Source organism: Ranitomeya imitator, chromosome 6 (assembly GCF_032444005.1).
Source record: "Ranitomeya imitator isolate aRanImi1 chromosome 6, aRanImi1.pri, whole genome shotgun sequence".
NCBI classification, from domain to species: Eukaryota; Metazoa; Chordata; class Amphibia; order Anura; family Dendrobatidae; genus Ranitomeya; species Ranitomeya imitator.
In genome coordinates, this window is record NC_091287.1 from 13378836 (window position 1) to 13400679 (window position 21844).

At 48.9% G+C, this 21844-nt stretch overlaps 1 protein-coding gene and 4 non-coding genes across 8 annotated transcripts; all 5 read left to right on the forward strand.

Annotated features, from left to right (window-relative positions):
* The first annotated feature begins 432 nt into the window (after positions 1–432).
* Positions 433–19996, forward strand: TBRG4 (transforming growth factor beta regulator 4). 4 transcript variants are annotated; one of them, XR_011313922.1, is made up of 11 exons: positions 433–507; positions 10191–10661; positions 10763–11086; positions 12893–13064; positions 13519–13676; positions 15618–15728; positions 15985–16129; positions 16202–16450; positions 19107–19210; positions 19506–19620; positions 19719–19996. XR_011313922.1 is itself a non-coding variant. In XM_069729161.1 (11 exons), exons 2-11 carry the CDS (start codon positions 10257–10259, stop codon positions 19818–19820), a joined length of 1893 nt encoding a protein of 630 aa, XP_069585262.1. In that variant the 5' UTR covers positions 433–507; positions 10191–10256; the 3' UTR covers positions 19821–19996. The 4 variants fall into 4 exon arrangements, 3 of the variants coding, with proteins under 3 accessions (XP_069585262.1, XP_069585263.1, XP_069585264.1); XM_069729161.1 differs by having other exon boundaries at positions 19107–19218; XM_069729162.1 differs by having other exon boundaries at positions 469–602; positions 19107–19218.
* On the forward strand, positions 13094–13231 carry LOC138643766 (small nucleolar RNA SNORA5). Its single transcript, XR_011314281.1, has one exon. It is a non-coding gene; the product is annotated as a small nucleolar RNA SNORA5 (small nucleolar RNA).
* On the forward strand, positions 13707–13838 carry LOC138643770 (small nucleolar RNA SNORA5). The gene has a single exon (XR_011314285.1). It is a non-coding gene; the product is annotated as a small nucleolar RNA SNORA5 (small nucleolar RNA).
* LOC138643769 (small nucleolar RNA SNORA5) lies at positions 15771–15905 on the forward strand. Its single transcript, XR_011314284.1, has one exon. It is a non-coding gene; the product is annotated as a small nucleolar RNA SNORA5 (small nucleolar RNA).
* LOC138643765 (small nucleolar RNA SNORA5) lies at positions 16562–16694 on the forward strand. The gene has a single exon (XR_011314280.1). It is a non-coding gene; the product is annotated as a small nucleolar RNA SNORA5 (small nucleolar RNA).
* Positions 19997–21844: the final 1848 nt, after the last annotated feature.

A 21844-nucleotide genomic window follows, 5' to 3' on the forward strand; every position in this document is an offset into this window, starting at 1 on the left:
ATTGCGTTATTTCCACTGTTTTTCGCACTTGGCATTTTATTCCCATTTTTCAGTACAATATGTGGTAAAATATTAGCATCATCCAACACTGACACTCGTGACGCAAACACAAGACATCACACGGTTATGGTGATGGATAAAAATGAAAAAGGAGGGGAAAAAAAAACAAAAAATGAAAAATCATCGTGTCCTTAAAGGGTTAAAAATATCAACACTGAAAATAGAAGACGACAGAAATGATGAGAAATCTGCTCATAAACCAGGAGAGATTCCTGGTCGGTTGCTATAGGTAACACGTGCTATCTCTGTGATAACTCTGTCACTAGAGGCCGCGCCCCCTCAGCCTCGTACCCACAACTAACATGGCCGATACTCGTCTGCGGCGGACATTTTTCTGTAGTCCTGTGATGCGTCCGGGGATATGGGCAGTGACGGAAGTGACGTCAGAGCAGGCGACGACTTCCTTCTTGCTGTGGAGGTCACACCGATGGAGCCGCACGCTGCAAGGTAGGAAGCAGAAGAGCCGGGGAGAGGAGCCGGGGCCACAGCAGGAGAGGAGCCGGGGCCACAGACAGGAGCTGCTTATATAAACTCCATTCTAGGCACTGTCCACAGAGTAGACTGCAGGGGGCTGAGCGCAGGAAGGAATAGTCTGCAGCAGCGCCGTGCTCGGCGGGGGGAGGTAATAACGTGTGAGTACTTGAAGGTATACAGTGCACACCCCTATATACAGTGCACACCCCTATATACAGTGCACACCCCTATATACAGTGCACACCCCTATATACAGCGCACCCCCTCTATACAGTGCACACCCCTATATACAGCGCACCCCCTCTATACAGCGCACCCCCTCTATACAGCGCACCCCCTCTATACAGTGCACACCTCTATACAGGACACACCTATACACAATACACCCCCCCTATATACAGTACACCCCCTATATACAGCACACCCCTATACACAATACACCCCCCTATATACAGTACACCCCCTATAACCCCCTATATACAGCACACCCCTATACACAATACACCCCCCTATATACAGTAATAATAATTTTATAATAATAATAATTTTATTTATATAGCGCCAACATATTCCGCAGCGCTTTACAAATGATAGAGGGGACTTGTACAGACAATAAACATTACAGCATAACAGAAATACAGTTCAAGACAGATACCAGGAGGAGTGAGGGCCCTGCTGCTCGCAAGCTACAAACTATGGGGAAAAGGGGAGACACGAGAGGTGGATGGTAACAATTGCTTTAGTTATTCGGACCAGCTATAGTGTAAGGCTCGGGTGTTCATGTAAAGCTGCATGAACCAGTTACCTGCCTAAGTATGTAGCAGTACAGACACAGAGGGCTAATACTGCATAAAGTGTATGAGAACATGATGCAAGGAACCTGATTATGTTTTTTTTTTTTTTTTTTTATTATAAATAGGCCACACAGGGATCGTTAGGTTAATGCATTGAGGCGGTAGGCCAGTCTGAACAAATGAGTTTTTAGGGCACGCTTAAAACTGTGGGGATTGGGGATTAATCGTATTAACCTAGGTAGTGCATTCCAAAGAATCGGCGCAGCACGTGTAAAGTCTTGGAGACGGGAGTGGGAGGTTCTGATTATTGAGGATGCTAACCTGAGGTCATTAGCGGAGCGGAGGGCACGGGTAGGGTGGTAGACTGATACCAGGGAGGAGATGTAGGGTGGCGCAGAGCCATGGAGTGCTTTGTGGATGAGGGTAGTAGTTTTGTACTGGATTCTGGAGTGGATGGGTAACCAGTGTAATGACTGGCACAGGGTAGAGGCATCGGTGTAACGGTTGGTGAGGAATATGATCCTGGCTGCAGCATTCAGGACAGATTGGAGCGGGGAGAGTTTTGCAAGAGGGAGACCGATTAGTAGAGAGTTACAATAGTCCAGACGAGAATGAATAAGTGAAACAGTCAGAGTTTTTGCAGAGTCAAAATTAAGAAAAGGGCGAATTCTAGAAATGTTTTTGAGATGCAGGTAAGAAGAGCGAGCCAGTGATCGGATGTAGGGGGTGAATGAAAGGTCAGAATCAAGGATGACCCCAAGGCAGCGGGCATGTTGCTTTGGAGTAATGGTGGAACCGCACACGGAGATGGCAATGTCAGGCAAAGGTAGGTTAGTAGAGGGAGAGAACACGAGGAGTTCAGTTTTTGACAGGTTTAGTTTCAGATAGAGGGAGGACATGATGTTAGAGACAGCGGTAAGACAATCACTGGTGTTTTCTAAAAAGGTCGGTGTGATATCGGGAGCAGAAGTGTATAATTGGGTGTCGTCAGCATAGAGATGGTACTGGAAACCAAATCTACTGATTGTTTGTCCAATAGGGGCAGTATACAACGAGAAGAGTAGGGGGCCTAGGACTGATCCTTGAGGAACCCCAACAGTAAGGGGAAGGTGAGAGGAGGAGGAACCAGCAAAACATACAGTGAAGGATCGGTCAGAGAGATAGGAGGAGAACCAGGAGAGAACGGTGTCCTTGAGGCCGATGGAGCGGAGCATAGTGAGGAGGAGCTGATGATCCACAGTGTCGAATGCTGCAGAGAGATCCAAGAGAATTAGCATGGAGTAGTGACCATTAGATTTAGCTGTTAGTAGGTCATTAGAGACTTTAATGAGGGCAGTTTCAGTAGAGTGTAAAGAGCGGAAACCAGATTGAAGAGGGTCGAGAAGAGAGTTATCTGAGAGATAGCGGGTAAGACGGGAGTGGACCAGGCGTTCGAGGAGTTTAGAGATGAAGGGAAGATTAGAGACAGGTCTATAATTAGCGGCACAGTTTTGATCGAGGGATGGTTTTTTAAGTAATGGATGTATGATGGCATGCTTAAATGAGGAGGGAAAAATACCGGAAGTGAGGGAAAGGTTGAATATTTTTGTTAGGTGAGAGGTGATAGCCGGGGAAAGGGACTGGAGGAGATGTGACGGAATGGGGTCACTGGACACCCACAGTACACCCCCTATATACAGTACACCCCCTATACACAATACACACCCCTATATACAGTGCTCCCCTCTATATACAGTGTACCCCCTATATACAGGACACACCCCTATACACAATACACACCCTATATACAGTGCACACCCCTATATACAGTGCACACCCCCTATATACAGGACACACCCCTATACACAATACACCCCATATATACAGCACACCCCTATACACAATACACACCCCCTATATACAGTGCGCACACCCCCTATATACAGTGCGCACACCCCCTATATACAGTGCACACACCCCTATATACAGTGCACACACCCCTATATACAGTGCACACCCCCTATATACAGTGCACCCCCTAAATACAGTGCACACCCCCTCTATACAGTGCACACCCCTCTATACAGGACACACCCCTATACACAATACGCACCCCTATATACAGTGCACCCCCCTATATACAGTGCACGCACCCCTATATACAGTGCACCCCTATATACAGTGCACACACCGCTATATACAGTGCACACACCCCTATACACAATACACGTCCCTATATACAGCGCACACCCCTATATACAGCGCACACCCCTATATACAGCGCACACCCCTATATACAGCGCACACCCCTATATACAGCGCGCACACACCCCTATATACAGCGCACGCCCCTATATACAGCGCACGCCCCTATATACAGCGCGCACACACCCCTATATACAGCGCACCCCCTATGTACAGTGCGCACCCCCCTATGTACGGCACATTACAAGCCCGCTTTACTCCATGGAGCCTTCGTCAAGACGAGCAAGGACAGTGTGAGCGCTGATCATGAAGGGTCGGGCTGTAATGCTGCAGGACTGAGCAGATGTCATGGACCTCCATCCAGCCACCTCCATCCAGTCTGTCCTGTAGTGAGAGCGCTGGAGTTGCTGTACGGAGACTCCAGTGATTGTTGTGCACCCGGTAATGTGTATAAGGGCGACCTCCGTACAGTGACCCCATTGTATCCGGAGCACTGCAGGACTGAGCAGATGCTGCATGGAGGAGGATGGTGCTCAGGTCCCCGCCGTATGTTGGCTGCGGTTTGTTTACGTGTAATAATAGTTCCGGAGTTTTGTCTTCCATTTGCAGATATACAGGTCCTTCTCAAAAAATTAGCATATAGTGTTAAATTTCATTATTTACCATAATGTAATGATTACAATTAAACTTTCATATATTATAGATTCATTATCCACCAACTGAAATTTGTCAGGTCTTTTATTGTTTTAATACTGATGATTTTGGCATACAACTCCTGATAACCCAAAAAACCTGTCTCGATAAATTAGCATATTTCACCCATCCAATCAAATAAAAGTGTTTTTTAATAACAAACAAAAAAACCAACAAATAATAATGTTCAGTTATGCACTCAATACTTGGTCGGGAATCCTTTGGCAGAAATGACTGCTTCAATGCGGCGTGGCATGGAGGCAATCAGCCTGTGACACTGCTGAGATGTTATGGAGGCCCAGGATGCTTCAATAGCGGCCTTAAGCTCATCCAGAGTGTTGGGTCTTGCGTCTCTCAACTTTCTCTTCACAATATCCCACAGATTCTCTATGGGGTTCAGGTCAGGAGAGTTGGCAGGCCAATTGAGCACAGTAATACCATGGTCAGTAAACCATTTACCAGTGGTTTTGGCACTGTGAGCAGGTGCCAGGTCGTGCTGAAAAATGAAATCTTCATCTCCATAAAGCATTTCAGCCGATGGAAGCATGAAGTGCTCCAAAATCTCCTGATAGCTAGCTGCATTGACCCTGCCCTTGATGAAACACAGTGGACCAACACCAGCAGCTGACATGGCACCCCACACCATCACTGACTGTGGGTACTTGACACTGGACTTCAGGCATTTTGGCATTTCCTTCTCCCCAGTCTTCCTCCAGACTCTGGCACCTTGATTTCCGAATGACATGCAAAATTTGCTTTCATCAGAAAAAAGTACTTGGGACCACTTAGCAACAGTCCAGTGCTGCTTCTCTGTAGCCCAGGTCAGGCGCCTCTGCCGCTGTTTATGGTTCAAAAGTGGCTTTACCTGGGGAATGCGGCACCTGTAGCCCATTTCCTGCACACGCCTGTGCACGGTGGCTCTGGATGTTTCCACACCAGACTCGGTCCACTGCTTCCTCAGGTTCCCCAAGGTCTGGAATCGGTCCTTCTCCACAATCTTCCTCAGGGTCCGGTCTCCTCTTCTCGTTGTACAGCGTTTTCTGCCACATTGTTTCCTTCCAACAGACTTACCATTGAGGTGCCTTGATACAGCACTCTGGGAACAGCCTATTTGTTGAGAAATTTCTTTCTGGGTCTTACCCTCTTGCTTGAGGGTGTCAATGATGGCCTTCTTGACATCTGTCAGGTCGCTAGTCTTACCCATGATGGGGGTTTTGAGTAATGAACCAGGCAGGGAGTTTATAAAAGCCTCAGGTATCTTTTGCATGTGTTTAGAGTTAATTAGTTGATTCAGAAGATTAGGGTAATAGGTCGTTTAGAGAACCTTTTCTTGATATGCTAATTTATTGAGACAGGTTTTTTGGGTTATCAGGAGTTGTATGCCAAAATCATCAGTATTAAAACAATAAAAGACCTGACAAATTTCAGTTGGTGGATAATGAATCTATAATATATGAAAGTTTAATTGTAATCATTACATTATGGTAAATAATGAAATTTAACACTATATGCTAATTTTTTGAGAAGGACCTGTATATATATATTAGATGGTGGCCCGATTCTAACGCATCGGGTATTCTAGAATATGCATGTCCACGTAGTTTGTTGCCCAGCCACGTAGTTTGTTGCCCAGCCACGTAGTTTGTTGCCCAGCCACGTAGTTTGTTGCCCAGCCACGTAGTTTGTTGCCCAGCCACGTAGTTTGTTGCCCAGCCACGTAGTTTGTTGCCCAGCCACGTAGTTTGTTGCCCAGCCACGTAGTTTGTTGCCCAGCCACGTAGTTTGTTGCCCAGCCACGTAGTTTGTTGCCCAGCCACGTAGTTTGTTGCCCAGCCACGTAGTTTGTTGCCCAGCCACGTAGTTTGTTGCCCAGCCACGTAGTTTGTTGCCCAGCCACGTAGTTTGTTGCCCAGCCACGTAGTTTGTTGCCCAGCCACGTAGTTTGTTGCCCAGCCACGTAGTTTGTTGCCCAGCCACGTAGTTTGTTGCCCAGCCACGTAGTTTGTTGCCCAGCCACGTAGTTTGTTGCCCAGCCACGTAGTTTGTTGCCCAGCCACGTAGTTTGTTGCCCAGCCACGTAGTTTGTTGCCCAGCCACGTAGTTTGTTGCCCAGCCACGTAGTTTGTTGCCCAGCCACGTAGTTTGTTGCCCAGCCACGTAGTTTGTTGCCCAGCCACGTAGTTTGTTGCCCAGCCACGTAGTTTGTTGCCCAGCCACGTAGTTTGTTGCCCAGCCACGTAGTTTGTTGCCCAGCCACGTAGTTTGTTGCCCAGCCACGTAGTTTGTTGCCCAGCCACGTAGTTTGTTGCCCAGCCACGTAGTTTGTTGCCCAGCCACGTAGTTTGTTGCCCAGCCACGTAGTTTGTTGCCCAGCCACGTAGTTTGTTGCCCAGCCACGTAGTTTGTTGCCCAGCCACGTAGTTTGTTGCCCAGCCACGTAGTTTGTTGCCCAGCCACGTAGTTTGTTGCCCAGCCACGTAGTTTGTTGCCCAGCCACGTAGTTTGTTGCCCAGCCACGTAGTATGTTGCCCAGCACAGAGCCACGTAGTATAGAGACTTAAAAAAAAAACAAATAAACATATACTCACCTTCCGAAGGCCCGTTGAAGTCCTGCTATACTCACCCTCCGCAGCCTTTCCCGCTCCTCGCCACGCTCCCGGGATCGCTGCATTGCAAGCGACAGCTTCCGGTCCCAGGGCTGGTGTGAGCAGGACCTGTGATGACATCGCGGTCACATGACCGTGACGTCCCGGCAGGTCCTTGTCGCACACCAGCCCTGGGAGCAGAAGCTGCCGCCTGCAATGGAGCGGTCCTGGGAGCGTGGCGAGGAGCGGGAAAGGCGGCGGAGGGTTAGTACAGCAGGTTTATTTTAAAATTATTTTTAACGTGACCTATTTTTACTATTGATGCAGCATCAATAGTAAATAGTTGGGGACACACAGGGTTAATAGCAGCGGTAACAGAGTGCGTTACACCGCGGGCCGTTACCGCTGCCATTAACCCTGTGTGAGCGGTGGGGATTACGGAGCGGGCAGCGAGTGCAGGGGAGTAGAGGAGGGACTAGTTGGACTGTGGCCGTCGCTGATTGGTCGCGGCAGCCATGACAGGCAGCTGGCGAGACCAATCAGCGAATGAATAACCATGACAGAAGAACAGACGGAAGTGACCCTTAGACAATTATATATATATATAGATATTTTGCATTGATCTGAATGTTCTTTGATTGAGCAGTGAGATGGGATTTATTCCTCGGTGGTCACAGTGTGGTCTCCGCTTCCCCCGTATGTGGCTATAGAGTAGAATGTCTGCAGCCGAGCGCAGCAGCTGGAGGCAGCTCAGCATTGGTTTCCTGCGGTCTCTGATTGACAGCTGAGTCATTCTGAGTCAGAGGAGCACGGAGACTGATGGAAAACAAGACGTTGGTGCGCTGCCCTGCTCGGTCCCTGCGCGCGTCCTCCAAGCGCCTGGGCTTGGTATGAACAGTCCTCTTTATGCTGACGGACTCCTCTTGAAGAAGCAGTCCCAGGGAAATGAAGATGTTAGCCCCTTAGCAATATGTGTTGTTGTCCCTATAGTTACCCATCATCTCCTGGTATCGGCGCCGTTCTGGTCGCCTCTCTTGTGGCCATAATTCAGAAGATCCAGATCACACGGCGACTTCTCTGTGAACCAGAAGTTGATTTTTTTTTCAGTGCAATCCTATAGTCCCAGATATCGGATCTCATAGGATTACACAGGGAAAACGACTGCTGCTCTACACAAACAATGCTGCAGCTAGTCCGAACAGCGGCCATGGGAAGAAGAGGAATGGAGCGTCGCTGAAAAGTCATTTAAAAAAAAAAAGTAATCGTTAGGAATTAGTTAGTAAGTTGGTAATTAGTAATCGTTTTAACCTCATACTGAGCCGTCTGTCCCGTTCTGAAGAATGTTCCTTTTCCCCGCTCCAACAGTCCCATGTAAACAATATCCAATGTTTGGTCCCATCAAAAAACACATCACTTTCCACATTTCCACCCCTCCAAAAGACAAACGTTGGAAAACAATATCTATAATTATTTCATATATTTTAGACTTGAGCAAAATGATCTTCAAGACCCTGGTCTGTCAGGCAATTAATTTGTCTGGGGCTGCTGGTCCAGACCCCAACAAGCCTCTCAGTTCAGCACGATGACGCATCCAACCGACTAATCATAGGAGCGACCAGGAATACCAGCAAGTAGGAGGAGGGTCTCAGGCCTCTGCTTCGGGGGCGACATATTCTGATGTGGCTGCTGGACCAGTGTCTGGCAATTGGTTTTGCTCTGCTCTCCTTCCTCCAGGCCCCTTCAAAGTACAGTGACATGTTACAATAGATAAGCAGTCCTCTCTTGGGCGCTCCTTTATTCAGCAGTACTTCACTCCTGTCTATCTAATACGTAAAGCTCTATTCCGCAATATATGACTCCTCTACATACAGCTCTATCTGGCAGTATATCACTCCTCTCAGTCCCTCTATGTAGAGCCCTATCCTGCAGTGTATCCCTCCTCTATATTCAGCCCTATCCTGCAGTACATCACTCCTCTATGTAGAGCCCTATCCTGCAGTACATCACTCCTCTATGTAGAGCCCTATCCTGCAGTACATAACTCCTCTATGTAGAGCCCTATCATGCATTATATCACTCCTCCCTATACTGCAGTATATCACTCCTCTATATTATGCTCTCCTATCCTGCATTATCACTCCTCTCTATACAGCCCTATACTTCAGTATATCACTCCTCTCATCCCCTCTATGTAGAGCCCTATCCTGCAGTACATCACTCCTCTATGTAGAGCCCTATCCTGCAGTACATCACTCCTCTATGTAGAGCCCTATCCTGCAGTACATCACTCCTCTATGTAGAGCCCTATCCTGCAGTACATCACTCCTCTATGTAGAGCCCTATCCTGCAGTACATCACTCCTCTATGTAGAGCCCTATCCTGCAGTACATCACTCCTCTATGTAGAGCCCTACCCTGCAGTACATCACTCCTCTTTGTAGAGCAATATCCTGCAGTACATCAATCCTCTATGTAGAGCCCTATCCTGCAGTACATCAGTCCTCTATGTAGAGCCCTATTCTGCAGTATATCACTCCTATATACAGCCCTACCCTGCAGTATGTCACTTCTCCCAGCCCCTCTATGTAGAGCCCTATTCTGCAGTATATCACTCCTCTCTATACAGCCGTATACTGCAGTACGTCACACCTATCAGCCCCTCTATGTAGAGCCCTATCCTGCAGTACTTCACTACTTTATGACGAGCCCTATTCTGCAGTGTATCGCTCTTCTCTATACTGCAGTATATCCTCTCAGTAACTCTATGTAGAGTCCTATTCTACAGCATTTCACTCCTATGTACAGCCCTACCCTGCAGTATGTCACACCTCTCAGCCCCTCTATGTAGAGTCCTATCCTGCAGTACATTACTCCTCTGACAAGCCCTATTCTGCAGTATATTCTATATACAGCCCTTCCCTGCAGTATCTCACACTTCTCAGTCCCTCTATGTAGAGCCCTATCCTGCAGTACATCACTCCTTTATGTAGAGTCCTGTTCTGCAGTATATCACTCCTATATATAGCCCTACCCTGCAGTATGTCACTTCTCCCAGCCCCCCTATGTAGAGACCTGTTCTGCAGTACATCACTCCTCTATGTAGAGCCCTATCCTGCAGTACATCACTCCTCTATGTAGAGCCCTATCCTGCAGTATATCACTCTTCTCTATACTGCAGGACGTCACACCTCTGAGCCCCTCTATGTAGAACCCTATCCTGCAGTACATTACTCCTCTATGTAGAGCACTATTCTGCAGTATATCACTCTTCTCTATACTGCAGGACGTCACACCTCTCAGCCCCTCTATGTAGAGCCCTATCCTGCAGTACATCACTTGTCTATGTAGAGCCCTATTCTGCAGTATAGATTTTTCTCTTTACTTTATATATTTATTTCCAGATGTTAAGATGACCCCCTCCTCACCCCGGGGGTTCATGGTGAAGTGAGCGGCACAACCGTGAAGACATGGCGGCCCGTCTTATCCAGCGTTGTTCCCGTCTGCTGGCATCTTCACCCTCCTTCCAGGCCTCGTCTTCCTCCATCCCCTCAGAATGTGTCCGAGCCGGTCATCTTGTCCAGCCTCCGCATCCCCAGCCCTCGCCCCAGCACCTCCCCGTCCTCTGCAGGTACACGCACAGCCTCCCCGCTCTGCAGCAGAAGGTGAACGGGCAGAGCGAGAAGGATTTCCTAGCAATGATCCAGTCTATGTCGGCGGCGGAGGAGCTGCTGCAGATCTCTCCACAGCACAGTAGGAACGGGAACAGGGCGGCCGCCATCATCAATCAGATCGCCAAAGTGACGGAAGCAAATAGGGAGGAAGTGGTGAATGACAAGAGGTTCGGGGAGCTCCTGAGTGCAGTGAACAGACAGGTGAGGGCTGAGACTGACCCATGGGGGTTGTTTTTCCAGAAGTCAGGGCTGATAGTTTGCTGCTATGTATCAGTTTTCCTTTCCGTTCCTGTCCCCTCCAGATCCAGATGATATGGCACGCTCGGCTCATCAGTCTGCTCCGGAGTCTGTACGTGCTCCGCATAGATGGGAAGAACCACTACTTGCGTTCCATGGAGACAGAAGTGCGATGGCGGCTCAGGAAGTTTAGTATTGAATTATTGGGGCGGCTGGCGCGTGTCCTGGTACCGCACGCTCAGACCGAGGAGCAGAAATCGCTGGTCCTGGATTTAGCCAGAAGTGTGGAGCTGCGGTGGACGGAGGTGAAGGACACCAAGACGTTAGTGAATGTGATTCACAGCCTCAGCCAAGTATCCCGGACGCTGCTGGAGAGAATGGAGGACAAGGTAGAGGGCGAATGGCGCTTTCTGGGAGTTGTAGTGTATTCAAAGGCCTCTTTAGGAGTCTGATAATAAAGTGATAATCTAACGATGGCGGGTCGGCAGTGCTCCTCTCTGCTGCCTCCCGGTCCCCCCAGCACGCGAGGAGCGTGGACGAAGTGAAGGTTACCAATACTTAGGACAAACAGCACAGTCACACCAAGCTATGCGCTGTCCGGTGCTGCCAGCGGCCACCTCTCTCTGCAGCGTCCGAGGACGGACACTGAAGCCAGCAGTATTCAGTGATCTGGGCGGCTGCAGAGCAGCACTTCCCATCCCTGTACAAACACACAGCCCTTTTCCTAGAAGATCGGCCACTGCTGATAAAATGCAGAAGTGGCCTAGGCAGTAATCGCTACATATTGTTATTGTCACGGATCCCTCTCCGTGCTGCTACCAATTTGTCACGTACTCTCGGTACGTGACTTGGGGTTGCACCTGCAAGGGTTAATCTATCTCCCCTCTCTCAGTCCAGCATTCAACCTCTGTCCTATGCTGTAATGGGAGTATAAATCACACACCGACCCAGGCCACACACCCGCTCATACAAGCTGACACCACTCACCGAACACACGGGCATTGAGTCCCGGAAATATTACTACTACTGTCTGTCACTCATAAGGGTCAAACACTTTAAGGCTATGGATTTTTTAGAACATACAAGGTTCAACTGTTAAAGTTTTATGCTTTAATACAAAAGGTACAGTGCTTACAGTAAAAAAGAATAAAAATATGGTAATAAAAAGACATACAGGTATGCAAAACAGTTATAAAATAAAGGGAGAAACTTACAGAAATATCGAACTTTGCAGTCTGTTACTCTGTCTTTGAGGGGGGTGAATATGGACTAGATAACATCAGCTTTCTTAGGCTGCCCTCACAAGTGAACAATTTTGAATGTATACAAGCCAAATTTATAGAGTCACCCTGGAGGTCAGATTTCTAGACCAGCCCCTCAAATTGATATTCTAATTGCTTGTTTTTGATTGGACCACGGCTGTGCCCCCAATGAATATATTATTTTCTCTGAGATTCTTTGTGTAAAGCATCCCACCGATAGTGTCAGGCTGTAATTGACATCTCTCTTCAAAGAGCTAGGAGGTGTCAAATGTTCCCTTTCTTCTTGGTTCCCAGTACGACACCCCTGGTGAGATCAGAGACGGTAGACTGCCTTCTCAAGACACGTGTTGTGACCTCCTGTGAGACCTGCAGCCTTCAGGACAGATGTTAAATTACTGCTAGTCACACAATAAACCTATACATAGTTCACTGCACATATATATATTTATACATATTTCACTACAGTTATTAATAATCCCTGTCTTCTAGACAAGAGGTTTTATAAAAAAGGCTTTACATTCAGGATTACAAGTTTTATCAGCACGTTGCAATTTTATCCATTTATGTTAATTTGTAGCTGTGTATTGATTTTTAAAGGCCGATCCAACACCTCTCATGCCGTCGTCTGTGCTTGCACTTGTAGTACATGTATTCAGGTAATGTGAGTAGGACCGTGCAGCATGTGTTCAGATACTTGGCAAATGGCGGCATACCCGAAGTCATCAGCACTTCTGCTGTTATTTGGGAACAGCTCATGGCAGTAGCTGCAGACGTCAGCCAGGGAACGGACGGGAAGCCCCTCAGATCTGGTTCCTATGGCTGACATACTGACCCCCAGGGATTTTCTGCTGGTGACCAGTCTCTGCCCCCTTCTCCTCCCTCTCTCCTGATGACAAGCCTGCCGATGTCTGATGCCGTTCATTTCTTTCTCAGGTGCTTGAATATGCAGAAGTCTTCAGCCCCGAGGAATCTCGTACGATCACCATGGCCCTGGCCGCCCAGAACTGCCGCTCTCTGCCCATCCTGAGGGCGCTGTCTTTCCACCTGGTTCAGCAGAATAAGGAGCTCTGCCCGTCCGTCATTGTAGATTTGGTGTACGCCTACGGTAAGTCAGTAATCGCACTGCAATTGTACCGCAGCCTTGTCAAATTCAGGACTGCCCCTTTATGGCGACTCCTGGCCAGTGGGCTGCCACAAAAACCTGTAGCTTCTGAGTCCCATGTTCTTCTGCACTGAACATGGGGAGAAGATACAATTGTGCTACTGACAATCTGACCATTGTAGTGAGCCAGACGAGGCTGAGGGTTTGCTGCAGTGTGTCGGTGTAGACCGTGCCCTGAGCACAGTAGACTGATGCATTGTAGCAGGATTTAGCTCGCAGAGCATTGTGTACGCTGGATACTTATGTGGCTGCTGTACATGTTCTCAGCCTCCAGATGTAAACTGTTCACATTCACTGACTGCAAGCAGAGATCTTAAACATGAGAACTGCCTACACTTATAAGTTTTCCTCATATGGTGGAGAGTAACCCTCTCCGTGTCGTCCCTTCGTCTTCCAGCGAAGCTGAACTTCAGCCAACATCAGGTGTTACAGAAGATGGCGTCCGAGCTGCTGCCCAAGGTGTCTGAGCTGAGAAGTAAGGAGATGAGCAGCTGCATGCGATCCTTCTCCAGCCTCCGGTTCTTCCACCTCCCGCTATGCGAGGCCATCGCACAGGTGCGTTCCTGTTTTCATTCCCCCACCTCTTGCAGCTTTGTCAAATTCAGCAATTCCTGCTCAGTGGTGTCTGCTGGCCGTGTAAGCTGCAAAAGGAACAGGCAGCCGTGGACCCCGACCCCTGCACGTGGACCCCAGGGATAAACGGCGCAGCCGACATAGCTGACCTACGCAGGCCCCGCTCCTCTCTGGCAAGAGGTTGGATTTTTAGGGAAACCTTGGCTGTCTGCCTTCTCCCTGCCGCAGCGACTACAAGATAAAAGTAATATTACATGGCGGACATGCAGGTGAATGGTTGTCCACTTAATACGAGGTGGAGGGTTGAGACCAGCGCAGCTCCAAACACCGCAGTGCCCGTTCCTGTAACTTCATCTCGGCTCCTATTGAAGCGAATGTGATCTGAGCTGATATTGCTGATTGGTTGTCAGATCACAATCAATCTGATGCTGATGGTTAGAGGTGGTGTGAATCGGTTCTCCGTACTCAGTCCAGCGGCCACTTCAGTAATCTGCAGGCGTCGGTCGGGAGCTCCAAGGAACGTCTCCTACCTTCCAGCATCCACCGATCTAGCGCGACATCACATGTACAGCACGCTGCAACGATGACGTCTCACCGGTGAATGAAAACGGGAGTCGTGAATGCTGGAAGAAGGTAAGAGACTGTTATCGGGGTCTCCCTCTGGCGGTGGCAGGTTACTGATGTGGAGGCTTCAGGGGGCACAACTCTAGTAATGACCTAAGGTCGGCCATCGACACCATAGTCCTGGGGGCTCCCTCTGGCGGTGGCAGGTTACTGATGTGGAGGCTTCAGGGGGCACAACTTTAGTAATGACCTAAGGTCGGCCAGCGACACCACAGTCCTGGGGGCTCCCTCTGGCAGAGGCAGGTTACTGATGTGGCGGCTTAATTGGACACAGCTCTACTAGTGACCTAAGGTCGGCCATCGACACCACAGTCCTGGGGGCTCCCTCTGGCGGTGGCAGGTTACTGATGTGGAGGCTACAAGGGGCACAACTCTAGTAATGACCTAAGGTCGGCCATCGACACCATAGTCCTTGGGGCTCCCTCTGGCGGTGGCAGGTTACTGATGTGGAGGCTTCAAGGGGCACAACTCTAGTAATGACCTAAGGTCGGCCATCGACACCACAGTCCTGGGGGCTCCCTCTGGCGGAGGCAGTTTACTGATGTGGCGGCTTAATTGGAGACTACTCTCTTAATGACATACTTATAGGGAATTTAGATTGTGAGCCCCATCGGGGACAGTGATGATAATGTGTGCAAAATGTAAAGCGCTGCGGAATATGTTAGCGCTATATAAAAATAAAGATTATTATTATTATTATTAATGACCTAATGTCAGCCATCGATGCCCCAGTCCTGGGGGCTTCTCCGGCAGGGCAGGCTACTGATATGGCGGTTTGATTGGAGACTGCTCTCCTAATGACCTAATGTCAGCCATTGATGCCCCAGTCCTGGCGGCTCCCTCTGGCGGCGGCAGGTTACTGAAATGGCAGCTTAATTGGACACAACTCTACTAATGACCTCAGGTCGGCCATCCACACCCCAGTCCTGGGGGCTCCTCTGGCAGGGCAGGTTACTGATGTGGCGGTTTCATTGGAGACTGCTCTCCTAATGACCTAAGGTTGGCCATCGATGCCCCAGTCCTGGCGGCTGCAAGTTACTGATGTGGCGGCTTAATTGGACACAACTCTACTAATGACCTAAGGTCGGCCATCCACGCCCCAGTCCTGGCGGCTCCTCTGGCAGGGCAGGTTACTGATATGGCGGTTTCATTGGAGACAGCTCTACTAATGACCTCAGGTTGGCCATAGACGCCCCAGTCCTGGACTATCCCGTTAAGCTGTAGCCTTCTCTTGTATCCTCTCCAGCGGCGCTTTGTATCATGTCTGCAGTGCGGTGTCTTGTATTCCCTCTATTACAGGCCTGTGTGGAGCGCAGCAGCTCGCTGACTCCGGCCCAGCTCTCCAGCCTCATCTTGTCCTTCGCACATCTGAATTTCCTGCCAAGCCAACAGGAGGAATTCTTCAGCATGGTAAGTCTTCTGTCATCATGCTGCTACGGAAAGGTTAATATCTGCAGCCTCGTCAAATTCAGGACTACCCCCTCGATGGTGACTCCTGGCCAATGGGCTGCTAGAAAAACCTGTCAGGTCATGAGCCTCCCGTTCTTCCGCACCGAGTATGGGGGTACAGTGGCTCTACAGACATGTGATGACATCATCGGTTCATGCGTGAGGTCACTGATGCAGTCACCGGCCCCGTGATGTGACTTGCTTACACTTTCTGCAGGTGGTGCAGCGTCTGAGCTCGGAGCTGGATTCGCTGAGCCCCCGTGTGCTGGTGGACTTGGTGTGGTCATTGTGTGTCCTGCAGCTCGTGACTCCAGCTTTCCTCCAGATGGTGCTGGATCCTCAGATTTACTGCAAGTTCATGGGTACGCTCCTCCTGAATCTGGCTGTGACTGTAGATAATCCCTACTGTGCATTAACCGTCTGTGTCCTCGTAGGTGACGTCTCCAACAAATCCACAAACCTCAGCCTGAAATTAGCCCAGATCAATGCTGCGGCGCAGCTGGAGTGTCCGGAGTATCGGGGGCCTCTGCTGCCCCTCAGCCTTGTCAGCACTGCAGCTCCCCCCACTGCAGTCAGCAGTCTGTCTCCTCTGCAGACCGAACTGAGGAAGGCGCTGCGGGACGTCCTTCAGGACAAAGACACCTGTAACTTCAGTGTGAAGACGATATACGGCCATCAGATCGGTGAGACGCCGCCACCTCCTGCTCTGATTGTAGGGTCACATGAAGTAAGGCTTAGGTGCCAATACCGGGAATGCGATAACCTGCTGCTCCCCCCCGTACAGCGGTGATATCTGCAGCTTAGTCAAATTCAGGACCACCGGTGACGTGGTGACTCCTGGCCAATGGGCTGCCATAGGATCATGTAGTTATTGAGCCTCATGTCCTCTCCAGTGGAAAATGGGGACTCATTGTGCTACAGACACCAGCAGAATAGTGAGTGCAGCTCTGGGGTATAATACTGGATGTAACTCAGGATCAGTAATGTATGTACACAGTGACTGCACCAGCAGAATAGTGAGTGCAGCTCTGGGGTATAATACAGGATGTAGCTCAGGATCAGTAATGTAATGTATGTACACAGTTACTGCACCAGCAGAATAGTGAGTGCAGCTCTGGTGTATAATACTGGATATAACTCAGGATCAGTAATGTAATGTATGTACACAGTGATTGCACCAGCAGAATAGTGAGTGCAGCTCTGGGGTATAATACAGGATGTAACTCAGGATCAGTAATGTATGTACACAGTGACTGCACCAGCAGAATAGTGAGTGCAGCTCTGGAGTATAATACAGGATGTAACTCAGGATCAGTAATGTAATATATGTACACAGTGACTGCACCAGCAGAATAGTGAGTGCAGCTCTGGGGTATAATACAGGATGTAACTCAGGATCAGTAATGTAATGTATGTACACAGTGACTGCACCAGCAGAATAGTGAGTGCAGCTCTGGGGTATAATACAGGATGTAACTCAGGATCAGTAATGTATGTGTACACAGTGACTGCACCAGCAGAATAGTGAGTGCAGCTCTGGAGTATAATACAGGATGTAACTCAGGATCAGTAATGTATGTACACAGTGACAGCACCAGCAGAATAGTGAGTGCAGCTCTGGAGTATAATACAGGATGTAACTCAGGATCAGTAATGTATGTACACAGTGACTGCACCAGCAGAATAGTGAGTGCAGCTCTGGGGTATAATACAGGATGTAACTCAGGATCAGTAATGTATGTACACAGTGACTGCACCAGCAGAATAGTGAGTGCAGCTCTGGAGTATAATACAGGATGTAACTCAGGATCAGTAATGTAATATATGTACACAGTGACTGCACCAGCAGAATAGTGAGTGCAGCTCTGGGGTATAATACAGGATGTAACTCAGGATCAGTAATGTAATGTATGTACACAGTGACTGCACCAGCAGAATAGTGAGTGCAGCTCTGGGGTATAATACAGGATGTAACTCAGGATCAGTAATGTATGTACACAGTGACAGCACCAGCAGAATAGTGAGTGCAGCTCTGGGGTATAATACAGGAGGTAACTCAGGATCAGTAATGTAATGTATGTACACAGTTACTGCACCAGCAGAATAGTGAGTGCAGCTCTGGGGTATAATACAGGATGTAACTCAGGATCAGTAATGTATGTACACAGTGACAGCACCAGCAGAATAGTGAGTGCAGCTCTGGGGTATAATACAGGATGTAACTCAGGATCAGTAATGTATGTACACAGTGACTGCACCAGCAGAATAGTGAGTGCAGCTCTGGGGTATAATACAGGATGTAACTCAGGATCAGTAATGTATGTACACAGTGACAGCACCAGCAGAATAGTGAGTGCAGCTCTGGAGTATAATACAGGATGTAACTCAGGATCAGTAATGTATGTACACAGTGACTGCACCAGCAGAATAGTGAGTGCAGCTCTGGGGTATAATACAGGATGTAACTCAGGATCAGTAATGTATGTACACAGTGACTGCACCAGCAGAATAGTGAGTGCAGCTCTGGAGTATAATACAGGATGTAACTCAGGATCAGTAATGTATGTACACAGTGACAGCACCAGCAGAATAGTGAGTGCAGCTCTGGAGTATAATACAGGATGTAACTCAGGATCAGTAATGTAATGTATGTACACAGTGACTGCACCAGCAGAATAGTGAGTGCAGCTCTGGGGTATAATACAGGATGTAACTCAGGATCAGTAATGTAATGTACACAGTGACTGCACCAGCAGAATAGTGAGTGCAGCTCTGGGGTATAATACAGGATGTAACTCAGGATCAGTAATATAATGTATGTACACAGTGACTGCACCAGCAGAATAGTGAGTGCAGCTCTGGGGTATAATACAGGATGTAACTCAGGATCAGTAATGTAATGTTTGTACACAGTGACTGCACCAGCAGAATAGTGAGTCCAGCTCTGGAGAATAATATAGGATGTAACTAAGGACAGGACCAGTAAGTTCATCTGGTTGTCCTGTATGTGCGTGTGTTTTCATTCAGGGCAGCACGGTGGCGAAGTGGTTAGCACAGCAGCCTTGCAGTGCTGGAGTCCTGGGTTCTATTCCCACCTTGGACAACATCTGCAAAGAGTTTATATGTTCTCCCCGTGTTTGGGTGGGTTTCCTCCAGGTTCTCTGGTTTCCTCCCACATTCCAAAGACATACTGATAGGGAATTTAGATTGTGAGCTCCAGCGGGGACAGTGATGATAATGTGTGCAGAACTAAAGCGCTGCGGAATATGTTACGCTATATAAAGATTATTATTATTGCATTATTATCTATCATGAAATATTTTCTTGTTTCCTCCTCAGATGCAGAGTTTATTTTAGACTCTGAAAACAATCCCTTGGCTTTAAGTGATTTTGCGGATCGTCATGTTTTGTACAGCAGTGGAACTAAAGCTTTACCGGATGGGGTAAGGAGGTGAGGACGGCACTCAGGGTGTGTACAGTACCTCTCTCCGTACCCCCCTATTAGGGCAGAGCAATGTTGTAGAGGGTGGTCCTGTCAACCTGAGGACTTCTCCCACTGCAGAGGGGAGAGATGCCGCCGTCTGCAGCATGGTCCATCCAGGGTGTGTAATCCTTCATCTTCTCTGCTGGGGCTATGGGTGCGGGGCCCCTGCTGCTAGTCATGGACTTTCTCACTGAGGGCTGTGCTATGTACGCAGCCCTCCTGTCGCTCACTGTGTCGTCTCGTTCTCCTGTCAGGTTTGCTGTGAAGAGCTGGGAGTTTTCTAACTTCTGTTTACGCACTAAGGAGCTGACGGGCTCGCATGCACTGTGCCGCAGACACCTGCGGGCCGCAGGCTTCCTGGTGCTGGAGGTGAGTGCTGTAGCCGTGTAGTTCCTGGTGCTGTGGTTTCGGAGGGTGTCGTCGGTAGGTGTGGGGTTGGTTATGACCCCGTTGCTCTCCCTTTGCAGGTGCCTTATTACGAGTGGCAGGAACTGAAGTCTGAGTGGCAGAAGGTGGCGTTCCTGAAGGACCAGATTAAGAAAGTGGTGGCCGAGGCGATGTCTGTGTGATGGGCACTGGTGCTGGGATGATAATGAGGGCAAAACCTGTACATATATATATATATATTGCTCCCTCCTAGGATGGACAGTCGCTCTCTTCACTGGCGTGGGAGGGAGTCTAAGTTTTTCAGATGATCAATATTTTAATGTGGGAGGTGGATGGAAAGATAAAAAGTATCAGATCATTATGGAGTCATTCAGTATGTATACAATGTAAAGCAAGTCCTCCTGACCATAGGAGCTTACACTCTATAGATACAGGAGGAGGAGGAGTCCTGACCACAGGAGCTTACACTCTATAGATACAGGAGGAGGAGGAGTCCTGACCACTGGAGCTTACACTCTATAGATACAGGAGGAGGAGGAGTCCTGACCTCAGGAGCTTACACTCTATAGATACAGGAGGAGGAGGAGGAGTCCTGACCACAGGAGCTTACACTCTATAGATACAGGAGGAGGAGGAGGAGTCCTGACCACCGGAGCTTACACTCTATAGATACAGGAGGAGGAAGAGTCCTGACCACAGGAGCTTACACTCTATAGATACAGGAGGAGGAAGAGTCCTGACCATAGGAGCTTACACTCTATAGATACAGGAGGAGGAGGAGTCCTGACCTCAGGAGCTTACACTCTATAGATACAGGAGGAGGAGGAGGAGTCCTGACCACAGGAGCTTACACTCTATAGATACAGGAGGAGGAGGAGGAGTCCTGACCACAGGAGCTTACACTCTATAGATACAGGAGGAGGAGGAGGAGGAGTCCTGACCACAGGAGCTTACACTCTATAGATACAGGAGGAGGAGGAGGAGTCCTGACCACAGGAGCTTACACTCTATAGATACAGGAGGAGGAGGAGTCCTGACCACAGGAGCTTATACTCTATAGATACAGGAGGAGCAGGAGTCCTGACCACAGGAGCTTATACTCTATAGATACAGGAGGAGGAGTCCTGACCACAGGAGCTTACACTCTATAGATACAGGAGGAGGAGGAGCCCTGACCACAGGAGCTTACACTCTATAGATACAGGAGGAGGAAGAGTCCTGACCACAGGAGCTTACACTCTATAGATACAGGAGGAGGAGTCCTGACCACAGGAGCTTACACTCTATAGATACAGGAGGAGGAGGAGCCCTGACCACAGGAGCTTACACTCTATAGATACAGGAGGAGGAGGACTCCTGACCACAGGAGCTTACACTCTATAGATACAGGAGGAGGAGGAGTCCTGACCACAGAAGTTTACACTCTATAGATACAGGAGGAGCAGGAGTCCTGACCACAGGAGTTTACACTCTATAGATACAGGAGGAGCAGGAGTCCTGACCACAGGAGTTTACACTCTATAGATACAGGAGGAGCAGGAGTCCTGACCACAGGAGCTTACACTCTATAGATACAGGAGGACGACTCCTGACCTCAGGAGCTTACACTCTATAGATACAGGAGGAGTCCTGACCTCAGGAGCTTACACTCTATAGATACAGGAGGAGGAGGAGGAGGAGTCCTGACCACAGGAGCTTACACTCTATAGATACAGGAGGAGGAGGAGGAGTCCTGACCACAGGAGCTTACACTCTATAGATACAGGAGGAGGAGGAGGAGTCCTGACCACAGGAGCTTACACTCTATAGATACAGGAGGAGGTGGAGTCCTGTCCACAGGAGCTTACACTCTATAGATACAGGAGGAGCAGGAGTCCTGACCACAGGAGCTTATACTCTATAGATACAGGAGGAGGACTCCTGACCTCAGGAGCTTACACTATAGATACAGGAGGAGGAGGAGGAGGAGTCCTGACCACAGGAGCTTACACTCTATAGATACAGGAGGAGGAGTCCTGACCACAGGAGCTTACACTCTATAGATACAGGAGGAGGAGGAGCCCTGACCACAGGAGCTTACACTCTATAGATACAGGAGGAGGAGGAGGAGGAGTCCTGACCACTGGAGCTTACACTCTATAGATACAGGAGGAGGAGGAGTCCTGACCTCAGGAGCTTACACTCTATAGATACAGGAGGAGGAGGA